We start from the raw sequence: 22157 nt of genomic DNA on the forward strand, positions 1-22157 counted from the left end.
TGGGGTCACTGGGAACACTGGGAGCACTGGGGACACTGGGAGCACTGGGAGCACTGGGGAGCACTGGGGGCACTGGGGTACTGGGAGCACTGGGGGCACTAGGGGTATGTGGGGGGGCACTGGGGAGCACTGGGGGCACTGGGGTACTGGGGCCATGGAGCACTGGGGGTACTAGGGCACTGGGAGCACTGGGGGCACTGGGAGCACTGGGGGCACTGGGGGCTCTGGGAGCACTGGGGTTACTGGGGGCACTGGGAGCACTGGGAGCACTGGGGACACTGGGAGCACTGGGGACACTGGGAGCACTGGGGGCACTGGGGGCACTGGGAGCACTGGGGACACTGTGGGCTCTGGGAGCACTGGGAGCACTGGGGGCACTGGGAGTACTGGGGGTACTGGGAGCACTGGGAGCACTGGGGACACTGGGGACACTGGGAGCACTGGGAGCACTGGGAGCACTGGGAGCACTGGGGACACTGGGGTCACTGGGAGCACTGGGGGCACTGGGAGCACTGGGAGCACTGGGGGGCACTGGGAGCACTGGGAGCACTGGGGGCACTGGGGACACTGGGAGCACTGGGAGCACTGGGAGCACTGGGGACACTGGGGTCACTGGGAGCACTGGGGGCACTGGGAGCACTGGGGGCACTGGGAGCACTGGGGGTACTGGGGAGCACTGGGGGCACTGGGGGCTCTGGGAGCACTGGGGTTACTGGGGGCACTGGGGGCACTGGGGGCACTGGGAGCACTGGGGGCACTGGGAGCACTGGGGACACTTGGGGCACTGGGGTCACTGGGAGCACTGGGGGCACTGGGGGCACTGGGAGCACTGGGAGCACTGGGGGAACTAGGGGTATGTGGGGGGGCACTGGGGGCACTGGGTAGCACTGGGGGCACTGGGGCCATGGAGCACTGGGGGTACTGGGGGCACTGGGAGCACTGGGAGCACTGGGAGAACTGGGGGCACTGGGAGTACTGGGGGTACTGGGGGCACTGGGAGCACTGGGAGCACTGGGGACACTGGGGACACTGGGAGCACTGGGAGCACTGGGGGCACTGGGAGCACTGGGAGCACTGGAGGCACTGGGAGCAGTGGGGGCACTGGGAGCACTGGGGGCACTGGGAGCACTGGGGACACTGGGGGCACTGGGAGCACGGGGGGCACTGGGAGCACTGGGGTCACTGGGAGCACTGGGGTCACTGGGGTCACTGGGAACACTGGGAGCACTGGGGACACTGGGGGCACTGGGGTCACTGGGGAGCACTGGGGGCACTGGGGTACTGGGAGCACTGGGGGCACTAGGGGTATGTGGGGGGGCACTGGGGAGCACTGGGGGCACTGGGAGCACTGGGGCCATGGAGCACTGGGGGTACTAGGGCACTGGGAGCACTGGGGGCACTGGGAGCACTGGGGGTACTGGGGGTATGTGGGGGGGCACTGGGGGCACTGGGGAGCACTGGGGGCACTGGGGCCATGGAGCACTGGGGGTACTAGGGCACTGGGAGCACTGGGAGCACTGGGAGCAGTGGGGACACTGGGAGCACTGGGGGTACTGGGGGTATGTGGGGGGCACTGGGGGCACTGGGGAGCACTGGGGGCACTGGGAGTGCTGGGGGCACTGGGAGCACTGGGGACACTGGGGACACTGGGGGCACTGGGAGCACTGGGAGCACTGGGGACACTGGGAGCACTGGGGACACTGGGGGCACTGGGAGCACTGGGGGCACTGGGAGCACTGGGGGCACTGGGAGCACTGGGAGCACTGGGGACACTGGGAGCACTGGGGACACTGGGGGCACTGGGGACACTGGGGGCACTGGGGCACTGGGGACACTGGGAGCACTGGGGACACTGGGAGCAGTGGGGGCACTGGGGACACTGGGGGCACTGGGAGCACTGGGGACACTGGGAGCACTGGGAGCAGTGGGAGCACTGGGGACACTGGGAGCACTGGGGACACTGGGGGCACTGGGGGCACTGGGAGCACTGGGGGCACTGGGGGCACTGGGAGCACTGGGGGCTCTGGGAGCACTGGGGACACTGGGGGCACTGGGAGCACTGGGGACACTGGGGCACTGGGAGCACTGGGGGCACTGGGAGCACTGGGGGCACTGGGGGCTCTGGGAGCACTGGGAGCACTGGGGGCACAGGGCGCACTGGGAGCACTGGGGGTACTGGGGGCACTGGGAGCACTGGGAGCACTGGGGGCACTGGGAGCACGGGGGACACTGGGGGCACTGGGAGCACTGGGAGCACTGGGGGCACTGGGGGCACTGGGGGTATGTGGGGGGGCACTGGGGAGCACTGGGGGCACTGGGGTACTGGGAGCACTGGGAGCACTAGGGGTATGTGGGGGGGCACTGGGGAGCACTGGGGGGGCACTGGGAGCACTGGGAGCAGTGGGGACACTGGGAGCACTGGGGGCACTGGGAGCACTGGGAGCACTGGGAGCACTGGGGTCACTGGGAGCACTGGGGATACTGGGGGCACTGGGAGCACTGGGGGCACAGGGGGCACTGGGGGCACTGGGGGCACTGGGAGCACTGGGGACACTGGGAGCACTGGGGACACTGGGGGCACTGGGAGCACTGGGAGCACTGGGGGCACTGGGAGCACTGGGGGCACTGGGGGCTCTGGGAGCACTGGGAGCACTGGGAGCACTGGGAGCACTGGGGACACTGGGGGCACCGGGGCACTGGGGGCACTGGGAGTACTGGGGGCACCGGGCGCACTGGGGGCACTGGGAGCACTGGGGACACTGGGGGCACTGGGGGCACTGGGGGCACTGGGAGCACTGGGGACACTGGGGGCACTGGGAGCACTGGGAGCACTGGGAGCACTGGGGGCACTGGGAGCACTGGGGGCACTGGGAGCACTGGGAGCACTGGGGGCACTGGGGGCACTGGGGGTATGTGGGGGGGCACTGGGGAGCACTGGGGGCACTGGGGTACTGGGAGCACTGGGGGCACTAGGGGTATGTGGGGGGGCACTGGGGAGCACTGGGGGCACTGGGGTACTGGGGCCATGGAGCACTGGGAGCACTGGGAGCACTGGGAGCACTGGGGGCACTAGGGGTATGTGGGGGGGCACTGGGGAGCACTGGGGGCACTGGGGTACTGGGGCCATGGAGCACTGGGGGTACTGGGGGCACTGGGAGCACTGGGAGCACTGGGGGCACTGGGAGCACTGGGGACACTGGGGGCACTGGGGTCACTGGGAGCACTGGGGGCACTGGGGGCACTGGGAGCACTGGGGGCACTAGGGGTATGTGGGGGGGCACTGGGGAGCACTAGGGGCACTGGGGTACTGGGGCCATGGAGCACTGGGGGTACTAGGGCACTGGGAGCACTGGGGGCACTGGGAGCACTGGGAGTACTGGGGGTATGTGGGGGGGCACTGCGGGCACTGGGGAGCACTGGGGGCACTGGGGCCATGGAGCACTGGGGGCACTGGGAGCACTGGGAGGACTGGAGGCACTGGGAGCAGTGGGGGCACTGGGAGCACTGGGGGCACTGGGAGCACTGGGGGCACTGGGAGCACTGGGAGCACTGGGGACACTGGGGGCACTGGGGGCACTGGGAGAACTGGGAGCACTGGGAGCACGGGGGACACTGGGGGCACTGGGAGCACTGGGAGCACTGGGGGCACTGGGGGTATGTGGGGGGGCACTGGGGAGCACTGGGGGCACTGGGGTACTGGGAGCACTGGGGGCACTAGGGGTATGTGGGGGGGCACTGGGGAGCACTGGGGGGGCACTGGGAGCACTGGGAGCACTGGGGACACTGGGAGCACTGGGGGCACTGGGAGCACTGGGAGCACTGGGAGCACTGGGGGTACTGGGGGTATGTGGGGGGCACTGGGGGCACTGGGGGCACTGGGGCCATGGAGCACTGGGGGTACTAGGGCACTGGGGGCACTGGGGACACTGGGGGCACTGGGGAGCACTGGGGGCACTGGGGGCTCTGGGAGCACTGGGGTTACTGGGGGCACTGGGAGCACTGGGAGCACTGGGGACACTGGGAGCACTGGGGACACTGGGAGCACTGGGAGCACTGGGAGCACTGGGGGCTCTGGGAGCACTGGGGTTACTGGGGGCACTGGGAGCACTGGGAGCACTGGGGACACTGGGAGCACTGGGGACACTGGGAGCACTGGGAGCACTGGGGGCACTGGGGGCACTGGGAGCACTGGGAGCACTGGGGGCACTGGGAGTACTGGGGGTACTGGGAGCACTGGGGGCACTGGGGACACTGGGAGCACTGGGAGCACTGGGAGCACTGGGGACACTGGGGTCACTGGGAGCACTGGGGGCCCTGGGAGCACTGGGGGCACTGGGAGCACTGGGGGTACTGGGGAGCACTGGGGGCACTGGGGGCTCTGGGAGCACTGGGGTTACTGGGGGCACTGGGGGCACTGGGGGCACTGGGAGCACTGGGGGCACTGGGAGCACTGGGGACACTGGGGGCACTGGGGTCACTGGGAGCACTGGGGGCACTGGGGGCACTGGGAGCACTGGGAGCACTGGGGGAACTAGGGGTATGTGGGGGGGCACTGGGGGCACTGGGTAGCACTGGGGGCACTGGGGCCATGGAGCACTGGGGGTACTGGGGGCACTGGGAGCACTGGGAGCACTGGGAGAACTGGGGGCACTGGGAGTACTGGGGGTACTGGGGGACACTGGGAGCACTGGGAGCACTGGGGACACTGGGGACACTGGGAGCACTGGGAGCACTGGGGGCACTGGGAGCACTGGGAGCACTGGAGGCACTGGGAGCAGTGGGGGCACTGGGAGCACTGGGGGCACTGGGAGCACTGGGGACACTGGGGGCACTGGGAGCACGGGGGGTACTGGGAGCACTGGGGTCACTGGGAGCACTGGGGTCACTGGGGTCACTAGGAACACTGGGAGCACTGGGGACACTGGGAGCACTGGGAGCACTGGGGAGCACTGGGGGCACTGGGGTACTGGGAGCACTGGGGGCACTAGGGGTATGTAGGGGGGCACTGGGGAGCACTGGGGGCACTGGGGTACTGGGGCCATGGAGCACTGGGGGTACTAGGGCACTGGGAGCACTGGGGGCACTGGGAGCACTGGGGGTACTGGGGGTATGTGGGGGGGCACTGGGGGCACTGGGGAGCACTGGGGGCACTGGGGCCATGGAGCACTGGGGGTACTAGGGCACTGGGAGCACTGGGAGCACTGGGAGCAGTGGGGACACTGGGAGCACTGGGGGTACTGGGGGTATGTGGGGGGGCACTGGGGGCACTGGGGAGCACTGGGGGCACTGGGAGTGCTGGGGGCACTGGGAGCAGTGGGGACACTGGGGACACTGGGGGCACTGGGAGCACTGGGAGCACTGGGGACACTGGGAGCACTGGGGACACTGGGGGCACTGGGAGCACTGGGGGCACTGGGAGCACTGGGAGCACTGGGGGCACTGGGGGCACTGGGGGTATGTGGGGGGGCACTGGGGAGCACTGGGGGCACTGGGGTACTGGGAGCACTGGGAGCACTAGGGGTATGTGGGGGGGCACTGGGGAGCACTGGGGGGGCACTGGGAGCACTGGGAGCAGTGGGGACACTGGGAGCACTGGGGGCACTGGGAGCACTGGGAGCACTGGGAGCACTGGGGTCACTGGGAGCACTGGGGATACTGGGGGCACTGGGAGCACTGGGGGCACAGGGGGCACTGGGGGCACTGGGGGCTCTGGGAGCACTGGGAGCACTGGGAGCACTGGGGACACTGGGGGCACCGGGGCACTGGGGGCACTGGGAGTACTGGGGGCACCGGGCGCACTGGGGGCACTGGGAGCACTGGGGACACTGGGGGCACTGGGGGCACTGGGGGCACTGGGAGCACTGGGGACACTGGGGGCACTGGGAGCACTGGGAGCACTGGGAGCACTGGGGGCACTGGGAGCACTGGGGGCACTGGGAGCACTGGGAGCACTGGGGGCACTGGGGGCACTGGGGGTATGTGGGGGGGCACTGGGGAGCACTGGGGGCACTGGGGTACTGGGAGCACTGGGGGCACTAGGGGTATGTGGGGGGGCACTGGGGAGCACTGGGGGCACTGGGGTACTGGGGCCATGGAGCACTGGGGGTACTGGGGGCACTGGGAGCACTGGGAGCACTGGGGGCACTAGGGGTATGTGGGGGGGCACTGGGGAGCACTGGGGGCACTGGGGTACTGGGGCCATGGAGCACTGGGGGTACTGGGGGCACTGGGAGCACTGGGAGCACTGGGGGCACTGGGAGCACTGGGGACACTGGGGGCACTAGGGTCACTGGGAGCACTGGGGGCACTGGGGGCACTGGGAGCACTGGGGGCACTAGGGGTATGTGGGGGGGCACTGGGGAGCACTGGGGGCACTGGGGTACTGGGGCCATGGAGCACTGGGGGTACTAGGGCACTGGGAGCACTGGGGGCACTGGGAGCACTGGGAGTACTGGGGGTATGTGGGGGGGCACTGCGGGCACTGGGGAGCACTGGGGGCACTGGGGCCATGGAGCACTGGGGGCACTGGGAGCACTGGGAGCACTGGAGGCACTGGGAGCAGTGGGGGCACTGGGAGCACTGGGGGCACTGGGAGCACTGGGGGCACTGGGAGCACTGGGAGCACTGGGGACACTGGGGGCACTGGGGGCACTGGGAGAACTGGGAGCACTGGGAGCACGGGGGACACTGGGGGCACTGGGAGCACTGGGAGCACTGGGGGCACTGGGGGTATGTGGGGGGGCACTGGGGAGCACTGGGGGCACTGGGGTACTGGGAGCACTGGGGGCACTAGGGGTATGTGGGGGGGCACTGGGGAGCACTGGGGGGGCACTGGGAGCACTGGGAGCACTGGGGACACTGGGAGCACTGGGGGCACTGGGAGCACTGGGAGCACTGGGAGCACTGGGGGTACTGGGGGTATGTGGGGGGCACTGGGGGCACTGGGGAGCACTGGGGGCACTGGGGCCATGGAGCACTGGGGGTACTAGGGCACTGGGGGCACTGGGGACACTGGGGGCACTGGGGAGTACTGGGGGCACTGGGGGCTCTGGGAGCACTGGGGTTACTGGGGGCACTGGGAGCACTGGGAGCACTGGGGACACTGGGAGCACTGGGGACACTGGGAGCACTGGGAGCACTGGGAGCACTGGGGGCTCTGGGAGCACTGGGGTTACTGGGGGCACTGGGAGCACTGGGAGCACTGGGGACACTGGGAGCACTGGGGACACTGGGAGCACTGGGAGCACTGGGGGCACTGGGGGCACTGGGAGCACTGGGAGCACTGGGGGCACTGGGAGTACTGGGGGTACTGGGAGCACTGGGGGCACTGGGGACACTGGGAGCACTGGGAGCACTGGGAGCACTGGGGACACTGGGGTCACTGGGAGCACTGGGGGCCCTGGGAGCACTGGGGGCACTGGGAGCACTGGGGGTACTGGGGAGCACTGGGGGCACTGGGGGCTCTGGGAGCACTGGGGTTACTGGGGGCACTGGGGGCACTGGGGGCACTGGGAGCACTGGGGGCACTGGGAGCACTGGGGACACTGGGGGCACTGGGGTCACTGGGAGCACTGGGGGCACTGGGGGCACTGGGAGCACTGGGAGCACTGGGGGAACTAGGGGTATGTGGGGGGGCACTGGGGGCACTGGGTAGCACTGGGGGCACTGGGGCCATGGAGCACTGGGGGTACTGGGGGCACTGGGAGCACTGGGAGCACTGGGAGAACTGGGGGCACTGGGAGTACTGGGGGTACTGGGGGACACTGGGAGCACTGGGAGCACTGGGGACACTGGGGACACTGGGAGCACTGGGAGCACTGGGGGCACTGGGAGCACTGGGAGCACTGGAGGCACTGGGAGCAGTGGGGGCACTGGGAGCACTGGGGGCACTGGGAGCACTGGGGACACTGGGGGCACTGGGAGCACGGGGGGCACTGGGAGCACTGGGGTCACTGGGAGCACTGGGGTCACTGGGGTCACTGGGAACACTGGGAGCACTGGGGACACTGGGAGCACTGGGAGCACTGGGGAGCACTGGGGGCACTGGGGTACTGGGAGCACTGGGGGCACTAGGGGTATGTGGGGGGGCACTGGGGAGCACTGGGGGCACTGGGGTACTGGGGCCATGGAGCACTGGGGGTACTAGGGCACTGGGAGCACTGGGGGCACTGGGAGCACTGGGGGTACTGGGGGTATGTGGGGGGGCACTGGGGGCACTGGGGAGCACTGGGGGCACTGGGGCCATGGAGCACTGGGGGTACTAGGGCACTGGGAGCACTGGGAGCACTGGGAGCAGTGGGGACACTGGGAGCACTGGGGGTACTGGGGGTATGTGGGGGGGCACTGGGGGCACTGGGGAGCACTGGGGGCACTGGGAGTGCTGGGGGCACTGGGAGCAGTGGGGACACTGGGGACACTGGGGGCACTGGGAGCACTGGGGACACTGGGAGCACTGGGGACACTGGGGGCACTGGGAGCACTGGGGGCACTGGGAGCACTGGGGGCACTGGGAGCACTGGGAGCACTGGGGACACTGGGAGCACTGGGGACACTGGGGGCACTGGGGACACTGGGGGCACTGGGGCACTGGGGACACTGGGAGCACTGGGGGCACTGGGAGCACTGGGAGCAGTGGGGGCACTGGGGACACTGGGGGCACTGGGAGCACTGGGGACACTGGGAGCACTGGGAGCAGTGGGAGCACTGGGGACACTGGGAGCACTGGGGACACTGGGGGCACTGGGGCACTGGGGGCACTGGGAGCACTGGGGGCACTGGGGGCACTGGGAGCACTGGGGGCTCTGGGAGCACTGGGGACACTGGGGGCACTGGGAGCACTGGGGACACTGGGGCACTGGGAGCACTGGGGACACTGGGAGCACTGGGAGCACTGGGAGCACTGGGGGCACTGGGAGCACTGGGGGCACTGGGGGCTCTGGGAGCACTGGGAGCACTGGGGGCACAGGGCGCACTGGGAGCACTGGGGGTACTGGGGGCACTGGGAGCACTGGGAGCACTGGGGGCACTGGGAGCACGGGGGACACTGGGGGCACTGGGAGCACTGGGAGCACTGGGGGCACTGGGGGCACTGGGGGTATGTGGGGGGGCACTGGGGACCACTGGGGGCACTGGGGTACTGGGAGCACTGGGAGCACTAGGGGTATGTGGGGGGGCACTGGGGAGCACTGGGGGGGCACTGGGAGCACTGGGAGCAGTGGGGACACTGGGAGCACTGGGGGCACTGGGAGCACTGGGAGCACTGGGAGCACTGGGGTCACTGGGAGCACTGGGGATACTGGGGGCACTGGGAGCACTGGGGGCACAGGGGGCACTGGGGGCACTGGGGGCACTGGGAGCACTGGGGACACTGGGAGCACTGGGGACACTGGGAGCACTGGGGGCACTGGGGGCTCTGGGAGCACTGGGAGCACTGGGAGCACTGGGAGCACTGGGGACACTGGGGGCACCGGGGCACTGGGGGCACTGGGAGTACTGGGGGCACCGGGCGCACTGGGGGCACTGGGAGCACTGGGGACACTGGGGGCACTGGGGGCACTGGGGGCACTGGGAGCACTGGGGACACTGGGGGCACTGGGAGCACTGGGAGCACTGGGAGCACTGGGGGCACTGGGAGCACTGGGGGCACTGGGAGCACTGGGAGCACTGGGGGCACTGGGGGCACTGGGGGTATGTGGGGGGGCACTGGGGAGCACTGGGGGCACTGGGGTACTGGGAGCACTGGGGGCACTAGGGGTATGTGGGGGGGCACTGGGGAGCACTGGGGGCACTGGGGTACTGGGGCCATGGAGCACTGGGGGTACTGGGGGCACTGGGAGCACTGGGAGCACTGGGGGCACTGGGAGCACTGGGAGCACTGGGGGCACTAGGGGTATGTGGGGGGGCACTGGGGAGCACTGGGGGCACTGGGGTACTGGGGCCATGGAGCACTGGGGGTACTGGGGGCACTGGGAGCACTGGGAGCACTGGGGGCACTGGGAGCACTGGGGACACTGGGGGCACTGGGGTCACTGGGAGCACTGGGGGCACTGGGGGCACTGGGAGCACTGGGGGCACTAGGGGTATGTGGGGGGGCACTGGGGAGCACTGGGGGCACTGGGGTACTGGGGCCATGGAGCACTGGGGGTACTAGGGCACTGGGAGCACTGGGGGCACTGGGAGCACTGGGAGTACTGGGGGTATGTGGGGGGGCACTGCGGGCACTGGGGAGCACTGGGGGCACTGGGGCCATGGAGCACTGGGGGTACTAGGGCACTGGGGGCTCTGGAAGCACTGGGGGCACTGGGGAGCACTGGGGGCACTGGGGCCATGGAGCACTGGGGGTACTAGGGCACTGGGGGCACTGGGGACACTGGGGGCACTGGGGAGTACTGGGGGCACTGGGGGCTCTGGGAGCACTGGGGTTACTGGGGGCACTGGGAGCACTGGGAGCACTGGGGACACTGGGAGCACTGGGGACACTGGGAGCACTGGGAGCACTGGGAGCACTGGGGGCTCTGGGAGCACTGGGGTTACTGGGGGCACTGGGAGCACTGGGAGCACTGGGGACACTGGGAGCACTGGGGACACTGGGAGCACTGGGAGCACTGGGGGCACTGGGGACACTGGGAGCACTGGGAGCACTGGGAGCACTGGGGACACTGGGGTCACTGGGAGCACTGGGGGCCCTGGGAGCACTGGGGGCACTGGGAGCACTGGGGGTACTGGGGAGCACTGGGGGCACTGGGGGCTCTGGGAGCACTGGGGTTACTGGGGGCACTGGGGGCACTGGGGGCACTGGGAGCACTGGGGGCACTGGGAGCACTGGGGACACTGGGGGCACTGGGGTCACTGGGAGCACTGGGGGCACTGGGGGCACTGGGAGCACTGGGAGCACTGGGGGAACTAGGGGTATGTGGGGGGGCACTGGGGGCACTGGTTAGCACTGGGGGCACTGGGGCCATGGAGCACTGGGGGTACTGGGGGCACTGGGAGCACTGGGAGCACTGGGAGAACTGGGGGCACTGGGAGTACTGGGGGTACTGGGGGACACTGGGAGCACTGGGAGCACTGGGGACACTGGGGACACTGGGAGCACTGGGAGCACTGGGGGCACTGGGAGCACTGGGAGCACTGGAGGCACTGGGAGCAGTGGGGGCACTGGGAGCACTGGGGGCACTGGGAGCACTGGGGACACTGGGGGCACTGGGAGCACGGGGGGCACTGGGAGCACTGGGGTCACTGGGAGCACTGGGGTCACTGGGGTCACTGGGAACACTGGGAGCACTGGGGACACTGGGAGCACTGGGAGCACTGGGGAGCACTGGGGGCACTGGGGTACTGGGAGCACTGGGGGCACTAGGGGTATGTGGGGGGGCACTGGGGAGCACTGGGGGCACTGGGGTACTGGGGCCATGGAGCACTGGGGGTACTAGGGCACTGGGAGCACTGGGGGCACTGGGAGCACTGGGGGTACTGGGGGTATGTGGGGGGGCACTGGGGGCACTGGGGAGCACTGGGGGCACTGGGGCCATGGAGCACTGGGGGTACTAGGGCACTGGGAGCACTGGGAGCACTGGGAGCAGTGGGGACACTGGGAGCACTGGGGGTACTGGGGGTATGTGGGGGGGCACTGGGGGCACTGGGGAGCACTGGGGGCACTGGGAGTGCTGGGGGCACTGGGAGCAGTGGGGACACTGGGGACACTGGGGGCACTGGGAGCACTGGGAGCACTGGGGACACTGGGAGCACTGGGGACACTGGGGGCACTGGGAGCACTGGGGGCACTGGGAGCACTGGGGGCACTGGGAGCACTGGGAGCACTGGGGACACTGGGAGCACTGGGGACACTGGGGGCACTGGGGACACTGGGGGCACTGGGGCACTGGGGACACTGGGAGCACTGGGGGCACTGGGAGCACTGGGAGCAGTGGGGGCACTGGGGACACTGGGGGCACTGGGAGCACTGGGGACACTGGGAGCACTGGGAGCAGTGGGAGCACTGGGGACACTGGGAGCACTGGGGACACTGGGGGCACTGGGGCACTGGGGGCACTGGGAGCACTGGGGGCACTGGGGGCACTGGGAGCACTGGGGGCTCTGGGAGCACTGGGGACACTGGGGGCACTGGGAGCACTGGGGACACTGGGGCACTGGGAGCACTGGGGACACTGGGAGCACTGGGAGCACTGGGAGCACTGGGGGCACTGGGAGCACTGGGGGCACTGGGGGCTCTGGGAGCACTGGGAGCACTGGGGGCACAGGGCGCACTGGGAGCACTGGGGGTACTGGGGGCACTGGGAGCACTGGGAGCACTGGGGGCACTGGGAGCACGGGGGACACTGGGGGCACTGGGAGCACTGGGAGCACTGGGGGCACTGGGGGCACTGGGGGTATGTGGGGGGGCACTGGGGACCACTGGGGGCACTGGGGTACTGGGAGCACTGGGAGCACTAGGGGTATGTGGGGGGGCACTGGGGAGCACTGGGGGGGCACTGGGAGCACTGGGAGCAGTGGGGACACTGGGAGCACTGGGGGCACTGGGAGCACTGGGAGCACTGGGAGCACTGGGGTCACTGGGAGCACTGGGGATACTGGGGGCACTGGGAGCACTGGGGGCACAGGGGGCACTGGGGGCACTGGGGGCACTGGGAGCACTGGGGACACTGGGAGCACTGGGGACACTGGGAGCACTGGGGGCACTGGGGGCTCTGGGAGCACTGGGAGCACTGGGAGCACTGGGAGCACTGGGGACACTGGGGGCACCGGGGCACTGGGGGCACTGGGAGTACTGGGGGCACCGGGCGCACTGGGGGCACTGGGAGCACTGGGGACACTGGGGGCACTGGGGGCACTGGGGGCACTGGGAGCACTGGGGACACTGGGGGCACTGGGAGCACTGGGAGCACTGGGAGCACTGGGAGCACTGGGGGCACTGGGAGCACTGGGAGCACTGGGGGCACTGGGGGCACTGGGGGTATGTGGGGGGGCACTGGGGAGCACTGGGGGCACTGGGGTACTGGGAGCACTGGGGGCACTAGGGGTATGTGGGGGGGCACTGGGGAGCACTGGGGGCACTGGGGTACTGGGGCCATGGAGCACTGGGGGTACTGGGGGCACTGGGAGCACTGGGAGCACTGGGGGCACTGGGAGCACTGGGAGCACTGGGGGCACTAGGGGTATGTGGGGGGGCACTGGGGAGCACTGGGGGCACTGGGGTACTGGGGCCATGGAGCACTGGGGGTACTGGGGGCACTGGGAGCACTGGGAGCACTGGGGGCACTGGGAGCACTGGGGACACTGGGGGCACTGGGGTCACTGGGAGCACTGGGGGCACTGGGGGCACTGGGAGCACTGGGGGCACTAGGGGTATGTGGGGGGGCACTGGGGAGCACTGGGGGCACTGGGGTACTGGGGCCATGGAGCACTGGGGGTACTAGGGCACTGGGAGCACTGGGGGCACTGGGAGCACTGGGAGTACTGGGGGTATGTGGGGGGGCACTGCGGGCACTGGGGAGCACTGGGGGCACTGGGGCCATGGAGCACTGGGGGTACTAGGGCACTGGGGGCTCTGGAAGCACTGGGGGCACTGGGGAGCACTGGGGGCACTGGGGGCTCTGGGAGCACTGGGGGTACTGGGGGCACTGGGAGCACTGGGAGCACTGGGGACACTGGGAGCACTGGGAGCACTGGGGACACTGGGAGCACTGGGGGCACTGGGGGCTCTGGGAGCACTGGGGGTACTGGGGGCACTGGGAGCACTGGGAGCACTGGGGACACTGGGGGCACTGGGGCACTGGGGGCACTGGGGTCACTGGGGGCACTGGGGGCACTGGGAGCACTGGGGACACTGGGGGCACTGGGAGCACTGGGAGCACTGGGGGCACTGGGAGCACTGGGGGCACTGGGAGCACTGGGAGCACTGGGGGCACTGGGGGCACTGGGGGTATGTGGGGGGGCACTGGGGAGCACTGGGGGCACTGGGGTACTGGGAGCACTGGGGGCACTAGGGGTATGTGGGGGGGCACTGGGGAGCACTGGGGGCACTGGGGTACTGGGGCCATGGAGCACTGGGGGTACTAGGGCACTGGGAGCACTGGGGGCACTGGGAGCACTGGGAGTACTGGGGGTATGTGGGGGGGCACTGCGGGCACTGGGGAGCACTGGGGGCACTGGGGCCATGGACACTGGGGGTACTAGGGCACTGGGGGCTCTGGGAGCACTGGGGGCACTGGGGAGCACTGGGGGCACTGGGGGCTCTGGGAGCACTGGGGGTACTGGGGGCACTGGGAGCACTGGGAGCACTGGGGACACTGGGAGCACTGGGAGCACTGGGGACACTGGGAGCACTGGGGACACTGGGGGCACTGGGGCACTGGGGGCACTGGGGGCACTGGGGACACTGGGAGCACTGGGGGCACAGGGGGCACAGGGGGCACTGGGGGCACTGGGAGCACTGGGAGCACTGGGGGCACTGGGAGCACTGGGGACACTGGGAGCACTGGGGGCACAGGGGGCACTGGGGGCACTGGGGGCACTGGGAGCACTGGGAGCACTGGGGGCACTGGGAGCACTGGGGACACTGGGAGCACTGGGGGCACAGGGGGCACTGGGGGCACTGGGGGCACTGGGGGCACTGGGGGCACTGGGGGCACAGGGGGCACTGGGGGCACTGGGGGCACTGGGAGCACTGGGGGCACTGGGGGCACTGGGAGCACTGGGGACACTGGGGGCACAGGGGGCACTGGGGGCACTGGGGGCACTGGGAGCACTGGGAGCACTGGGGGCACTGGGAGCACTGGGGACACTGGGAGCACTGGGGGCACAGGGGGCACTGGGGGCACTGGGGGCACTGGGAGCACTGGGAGCACTGGGGGCACAGGGGGCACTGGGGGCACTGGGGGCACTGGGAGCACTGGGAGCACTGGGGGCACTGGGAGCACTGGGGACACTGGGAGCACTGGGGGCACAGGGGGCACTGGGGGCACTGGGGGCACTGGGAGCACTGGGAGCACTGGGGGCACTGGGAGCACTGGGGACACTGGGAGCACTGGGGGCACAGGGGGCACTGGGGGCACTGGGGGCACTGGGGGCACTGGGGGCACTGGGAGCACTGGGGGCACAGGGGGCACTGGGGGCACTGGGAGCACTGGGGACACACCAGCACCACCAGCACTGCCTGGGCCAAGCACTGGTTTATTGGCTCCGGGGGCTCCAACGTCGTCGTCAGGCCGAGCTCTGCGGGGGAGGGGGGTGTGAGGGGGCGCCCGGGGGGGCACTGGGGGCACTGGGGGGCGCCCCGGGGGGGCACTGGGAGCACTGGGGCAGTACCTTGTGCTGCTGGTCCGGGCGCAGGCCTGCGGGATAGAGGGGGAGGGTCAGGGGGTGCCACCGCCGGGGGCGGGGACACGGGGACGGGGTGACACTGGGTGACACAGGGACAGGGTCATGGGACAGGGTGACAATGAGGGGTGACACAATGACTGGGTGACAGTGATGGGGTGACACTGGGTGACACAGGGACAGGGTGACACGGTGACACTGGGTGACACTGGGTGACACAGGGACAGGGTGACACGGTGACACTGGGTGACACTGGGTGACACAGGGTCAGGGTGACACTGGGTGACAGTGACTGGTGACACGGTGATAGGGTGGCAGCACAATGGTGCCCGGGTGACAGCGGGTGACGGGGTGACAGGGGGTGACGGGGTGCTCGGGTGACACCGGGTGACGGGGTGACAGTGGGTGACGGTGTGCCCGGGTGACAGCGGGTGACGGGGTGACAGGTATAGGGTGACGGGGTGCCAGCGGGTGACGGGGTGCCCGGGTGACGGGGTGACAGCGGGTGACGGGGTGCCCAGGTGACACAGGGTGCCAGTGGGTGCCAGCGGGTGACAGGGTGCCCGGGTGCCAGCAGGTGACAGCGGGTGACAGGGTGACCCCGGGTGCCAGCGGGTGACGGGGTGCCAGCGGGTGACGGGGTGCCAGCGGGTGACGGGGTGCCCGGGTGCCAGCGGGTGACGGGGTGCCAGCGGGTGCCAGCGGGTGCCCGGGTGACACTGGGTGATGGGGTGCCCGGGTACCAGCGGGTGCCCGGGTGACACTGGGTGACGGGGTGCCAGCGGGTGCCAGCGGGTGACGGGGTGCCCGGGTGCCAGCGGGTGCCCGGGTGACACTGGGTGACGGGGTGCCAGCGGGTGCCAGCGGGTGACGGGGTGCCCGGGTGACACTGGGTGACGGGGGTGCCAGCGGGTGCCAGCGGGTGACGGGGTGCCCGGGTGCCAGTGGGTGCCCGGGTGACACTGGGTGACGGGGTGCCAGCGGGTGACGGGGTGCCCGGGTGCCAGTGGGTGCCCGGGTGACACTGGGTGACGGGGTGCCAGCGGGTGACGGGGTGCCCGGGTGCCAGTGGGTGCCCGGGTGACACTGGGTGACGGGGTGCCAGCGGGTGCCAGCGGGTGACGGGGTGCCCGGGTGCCAGTGGGTGCCCGGGTGACACTGGGTGACGGGGTGCCAGCGGGTGACGGGGTGCCCGGGTGCCAGTGGGTGCCCGGGTGACACTGGGTGACGGGGTGCCAGCGGGTGACGGGGTGCCCGGGTGCCAGTGGGTGCCCGGGTGACACTGGGTGACGGGGTGCCCGGGTGACACTGGGTGCCCGGGTGCCAGCACTCACCGCGCCAGAGCCCGCCCAGCACAAAGGCCACCAGGAAAAGCGCCACCGCGTCCTCCGTCCCCGGCCCCTCCGCGCCTGGGGGGACACGGCGCCCCTCAGGCCCCGCCCCCGCGTCCCCCACCCGCCCCCCCCCGGCGTCCCCAGCGTCCCTTGATGTCCCCAACCATGGTCTTGGGGTCCCCAACCCCCACCGTGGCCCCCCTTGGTGTCCCCAACCCCCACCCTGGTCCCCTTTGGGGTCCCCAACCATGTCCCCAACCGGCACCGTAGCCCCCCCCGATGTCCCCAGCCCCCACCGCGGTGCCCCCCAGCCCCTCCCCACCACGTCCCTGGTGTCCCCAACCATGTCCCAGTGTCCCTTGGGGTCCCCAACCATGTCCCCAGTGTCCCTTGGGGTCCCCAACCATGTCCCAGTGTCCCTTGGGGTCCCCAACCATGTCCCAGTGTCCCTTGGGGTCCTCAACCATGTCCCCGGTGTCCCCAACCCCCACCGCGGTGCCCCCCAGCCCCTCCCCACCACGTCCCCGGTGTCCCCAACCATGTCCCAGTGTCCCTTGGGGTCCTCAACCATGTCCCCAGTGTCCCTTGGGGTCCCCAACCATGTCCCAGTGTCCCTTGGGGTCCTCAACCATGTCCCTGGTGTCCCCAACCCCCACCGCGGTGCCCCCCAGCCCCTCCCCACCACGTCCCCAGTGTCCCTTGATGTCCCCAACCACATCCCCGGTGCCCCCAGCCCCCACCGTGTCCCGCCCCGGGATGCCCCCCGCCCCGCCCCGCCCCGCCCCGCCCCGCCCTCACCGGCCACGCGCAGCCGCAGCGCCAGGCGCCGGGGGGCCGCCAGGGCGCGGTGGGTGACCTCGCAGGTGACGACGTCGCCGTGGTGCCGGAGGCGGGCGGGGCCCAGGCGGGCGCCGGTGCTGCGGCTGTAGGTGCCGTCGGGGCGGCGCCGGTGGCCCGAGCTCCACGTCCCCGCCAGGGCGTCCCCGAGGGACGACGGTGACGAGGCCGATGGTGACGAGGCCGGCGGTGACGAGGCCGGCGGTGACGAGGCCGGCGGTGACGAGGCCGATGGTGACGAGGCCGGCGGTGACGAGGCCGACGGTGACGAGGCCGATGGTGACGAGGCCGGCGGTGACGAGGCCGGCGGTGACGAGGCCGGCGGTGACGAGGCCGCCCGGCGCCACCACCGCACCGTCACGTCCAGCGGGAAGAAGGCGGCGGCGTCGCAGCGCACCTCGGCCGCCGCCCCCGGCGCCACCACCAGCGGGCTGGGGCTCAGCGTCACCGTGGGGGGCGCTGGGGGGGCGCGGGGGGCATCACGGGCCGGTCCCGTATGGCCCAGTCCCCCTATAACCCTCCCCCCCCATAGGGGCGCTGGGGGTGCTGGGACCTGCTCCTCCCCCCCATATGGGGTCCATATAGGATCACGGACTGGCCCCATATGGCCCATATGGCCCGGACCCATATGGCTCAGCCCCCCTATAACCCTCCCTGCCCCACCTTCCCCCCCATAGGGGCACTGGGGGTGCTGGGACCTGCTCCTCCCCCCATATGGGGTCCATATAGGATCATGGACTGGCCCCATAGGGCCCATATAGCCCGGTCCCATATGGCGCAGTCCCCCTATAACCCTCCCCCCATAGGGGCGCTGGGGGTGCTGGGACCTGCTCCTCCCCCCACCCTCCCCCCCCCATATGGGGTCCATATAGGATCACGGACTGGTCCCATACGGCCCGGTCCCATATGGCTCAGCCCCCTATAACCCTCCCCGCCCCACCCTCCCCCCATAGGGGCGCTGGGGGTGCTGGGACCTGCTCCTCCCCCCACCCTCCCCCCCCATATGGGGTCCATATAGGATCACGGACTGGTCCCATATGGCTCAGCCCCCTATAACCCTCCCCGCCCCACCCTCCCCCCCATAGGGGCGCTGGGGGACACTGGGACCTGCTCCCCCCCCCATATGGGGTCCATATAGGATCACGGACTGGTCCCATATGGCCCATACGAGCCGGTCCTCCACTGACCCCCCCCCCCCCATCCCCCCCTCCCCATCCCCATCCCCCTCCCCGGTTCCCATCCCCCCCTCCCGGTGCCATACGGGGGGGTGGGGGAAGGGCAGGGCGGGGCGGGGCGGGGCGGGGCAGGGCGGGGCGGGGCACCCACCCAGGACGCTGACGTGCAGGAGCTGCTGGGCGTGGCCGTGGGGGAGGAAGACGGAGCAGACGAAGGTGCCGCGGTGGGCGACGGCCAGGGGGGCGAGGCGCAGCGTGACGGCGCGGACGGCCCCGCCCGGCGCCCCGCCCAGCAGCAGCTCCGCCCCGGGCGTGGCCAGCGGGGCGCGGCCGGCGGCGGCGTCGTAGGCCAGGAGGCGGCGGCCGCGCCCGCGGTGCTGGTGGCGCCACTCGAGGGCGAAGGGGCCGGGCGGGGCCGCGAAGGCGCAGGGCAGCTCCAGGGGCGCCCCCGGGGGGGCCCCCAGCGCCGGGGCGGGGGAGAACACGGCCAGGGTCACTGCGGGGGAGGGGCGCGGCTGGGGGCGGGGGCACGGCGGGGGCGGGGGGGGGCGGTGGGGGGTGGGGGGGGCGGTGGGGGGTGGGGGATGGGGGGATGGGTGGGGTGGGGGTGGGGGATGGGGAGATGGGTGGGGGATGGGTGGGGTGGGGGTGGGGAGATGGGTGGGGGATGGGGGATGGGTGGGGGATGGGTGGGATGGGGGTGGGGGATAGGTGGGGGATGGGTGGGGTGGGGGATGGGGAGATGGGTGGGGGATGGGTGGAGTGGGGGTGGGGGATGGGTGGGGGATGGGTGGGGTGGGCGATGGGGGGTGGGGGGGATGGGTGGGGGATGGGTGGGGTGGGCGATGGGGGGTGGGGGGGATGGGTGGGGGATGGGGGACGGATGGGGGTGGGGGATGGGGGGATGGGTGGGGGATGGGTGGGAGGTGGCAGGGGATGGGTGGGGGATGGGTGGGAGGTGGCAGGGGATGGGTGGGGTGGGGGATGGGGGAGACGGGTGGGGTGGGGGATGCAGGGAGATGGGTGGGAGATGGGTGGGGTGGGGGATGGGGGAGATGGGGGATGGGGAGATGGGTGGGGGATGGGGATGGGTGGGGGATGCAGGGAGATGGGTGGGGGCTGGGTAGGAGTGGGGGTGGGGAGGAGGAAGCAGGGAGATGGGTGGGGGATGGGTGGGGGAAGGGTGTAGGGGTGGGGGGACATGGGCTGGGGGGAAGTGGGGGGACGATGGGGGGTGGGGGGTGTGAGGGGTGGGGTTATGGGGGGATGTGGGGCAAGGGGGGGTGTGTGTGTGGGTCCCACGGGGGAATTTGTGGGGTGGGGGGGGTGGGGATATGGGGGGATTCAGGGGGATGGGGGGGTGGGAGGGGTTGGGGGGCACGGGGGGGGATGTGGGGGAATTTGGGGGGGGCACATGTGGGGCCGTGAGACCCACAGGCCCCCCCTCCCACCCCCGGCCCCCCCCACCTTACCGTTGACAGGCGTGACGGGCGTGGCCGGGGCGTGGCCGGGGCGTGGCCGGCCCTGCAGCAGGGCGGTGACGCCGTAGCTGGGGGTCCCCAGCGTCACCACCCACCAGGCGCCCCCCAGGGTGGGGGGGCTGCGGGCGTCGGGCACGAGGGCGGGGGCCCAGGCGGGGGGGGGTGGACGCCGGCACCGTGGGGCTCAGCTCGCACTTGGGGGGCGACTCGGGGGTGCCCCAAGCCTCGGCCAGGGTGTCCCAGGGGTCTGCGGGGACAGGCGGGCGCTGACCCCCACGTGTGGGGCGGGGGGGGCTGACCCCCGTGTGGGGCAGGAGGGTGCTGGCCCCCATGTGTGAGGCAGGAGGGTGCTGGCCCCCACGTGTGGGTCCGGGGGTGCTGACCCCCACGTGTGGGTCCGGGGGTGCTGACCCCCACGTGTGGGGTGGGGGGGATGACCCCCATGTGTGGAGCAGGGGGCTGACCCACACGTGTGGGGAAGGAGGGGGCTGACCCCCAAGTGTGGGGCAGGAGGGGGCTGACCCCCAAATGTGGGGCAGGAGGGAGCTGACCCCCAAGTGTGGGGCAGGAGGGAGCTGACCCCCAAGTGTGGGGCAGGAGGGGGGCTGACGCCCAAATGTGGGGCAGGAGGGAGCTGACCCCCAAGTGTGGGGCAGGAGGGGGCTGACCCCCAAATGTGGGGCAGGAGGGAGCTGACCCCCAAGTGTGGGGCAGGAGGGGGGCTGACAAGGCCCCTGGTTCGGGCGGGGGGGGGAGGGGACACCTCGGGGACGTACCGGTGACATCGAAGATGACGTCATCAGGGTGGGGGTCGGGGTCCGGGGGGGGGTCGGCGCCCCCCCGCAGGCGCAGCAGGGCGGGGCGCGCGCTCAGGGCCCCCGGCAGCACCCCTCCCCCCTCGGCCCCCAGCAGGGTGCAGCGCAGGGGGGGGAGGGGCCGCGGGGGGCGCCCCACGTCCGCCCCTCCCCCCACCGCCAGGCAGAGCCCTGGGGGGGGGGCGGCGTCAGTGGGGGGGGGGGCCAAGGGGGGGTCCCCAAGGGGGGGGCTGCTCCCGGGGTTGGGGGTCCAAGGGGGGGGCAGGGTTGGGGGGTCCCGACGGGGGGAGGGGAGTGGGATCGGGGTGGGGTCCTTGGGTTGGGGGGCCTGGGGGCGGATGGGCCGAAGGGGGGCGGTGCCAGGTTTTGGGGGTCCCCGAGGGGGGGGGGTCCCGGGGTTGGGGGCCCCGAGAAGGGGGGGGGGAATCTCGGAATTGGGGGTCCCAGGGGTGGGGTGGGGTGTCGTTGGGGGGGGATCGGGGGTCCCGAGGGTGGCAGGTCCCGGGGATGGGGGTCCCAGGGGATCCCGGGGGGGGTCCCAGCTTTCGGGGGTCCCGGGGGGGGTCCCAGGTTTGGGGGTTCCCAGGTTTGGGGGGGTCCCAACTTTGGGGGGGTCCGAGGTTTGGGGGTCCCGGGGGGGTCCCAGGTTTGGGGGGGTCCCAACTTTGGGGGGGGTCCCAGGTTTGGGGGTCCCGGGGGGGTCCCAGGTTTGGGGGGTCCCAGGTTTGGGGTCCCGGGGAGGGTCCCAGCTTTGGGGGTCCCGGAGAGGGTCCCAACTTTGGGGGGGTCCCAGGTTTGGGGGTCCCGGGGGGGTCCCAGGTTTGGGGGTTCCCAGGTTTGGGGGGGTCCCAGGTTTGGGGGGGGTCCCAGGTTTGGGGTCCCGGGGAGGGTCCCAGGTTTGGGGGGGGTCCCAGGTTTGGGGGTCCCGGGGAGGGTCCGGGGGGGGTCCCAGCTTTGGGGGGTCCCAGGTTTGGGGGGGGTCCCGGGGGTCCCCCCGCTCTCACCCGCCAGCACCAGCCCCAGCGCTGCCATCGGCCCCCAACGCTTTCGCTTTCGCTTCCCGGCCCCGCCCCCCGCCCCGCCCCGGCCCATCGCCCCGCCCCCGGCCCCTCGCCCTGCCCCGCCCCCTCGCCCTGCCCCGCCCCCCCGCCCTGCCCTCCACCCGCCCCCCGGCCC

The 22157-nt window shown here is 71.5% G+C and overlaps 1 protein-coding gene across 1 annotated transcript; it reads right to left on the minus strand.

Annotated features, from left to right (window-relative positions):
* Positions 1-15138: 15138 nt before the first annotated feature.
* TAPBP (TAP binding protein) lies at positions 15139-22100 on the minus strand. Its single transcript, XM_064473805.1, is given in 10 exon segments — positions 15139-15234; positions 15328-15353; positions 16674-16748; positions 17472-17657; positions 17817-17969; positions 18837-19181; positions 20158-20317; positions 20319-20413; positions 20943-21152; positions 21986-22100. Coding segments are annotated over 10 exon segments (1350 nt in total). The 5' UTR covers positions 22074-22100; the 3' UTR covers positions 15139-15222.
* Positions 22101-22157: the final 57 nt, after the last annotated feature.

Source organism: Phalacrocorax carbo, chromosome 26, assembly GCF_963921805.1.
Source record: "Phalacrocorax carbo chromosome 26, bPhaCar2.1, whole genome shotgun sequence".
Lineage (NCBI taxonomy): Eukaryota > Metazoa > Chordata > Aves > Suliformes > Phalacrocoracidae > Phalacrocorax > Phalacrocorax carbo.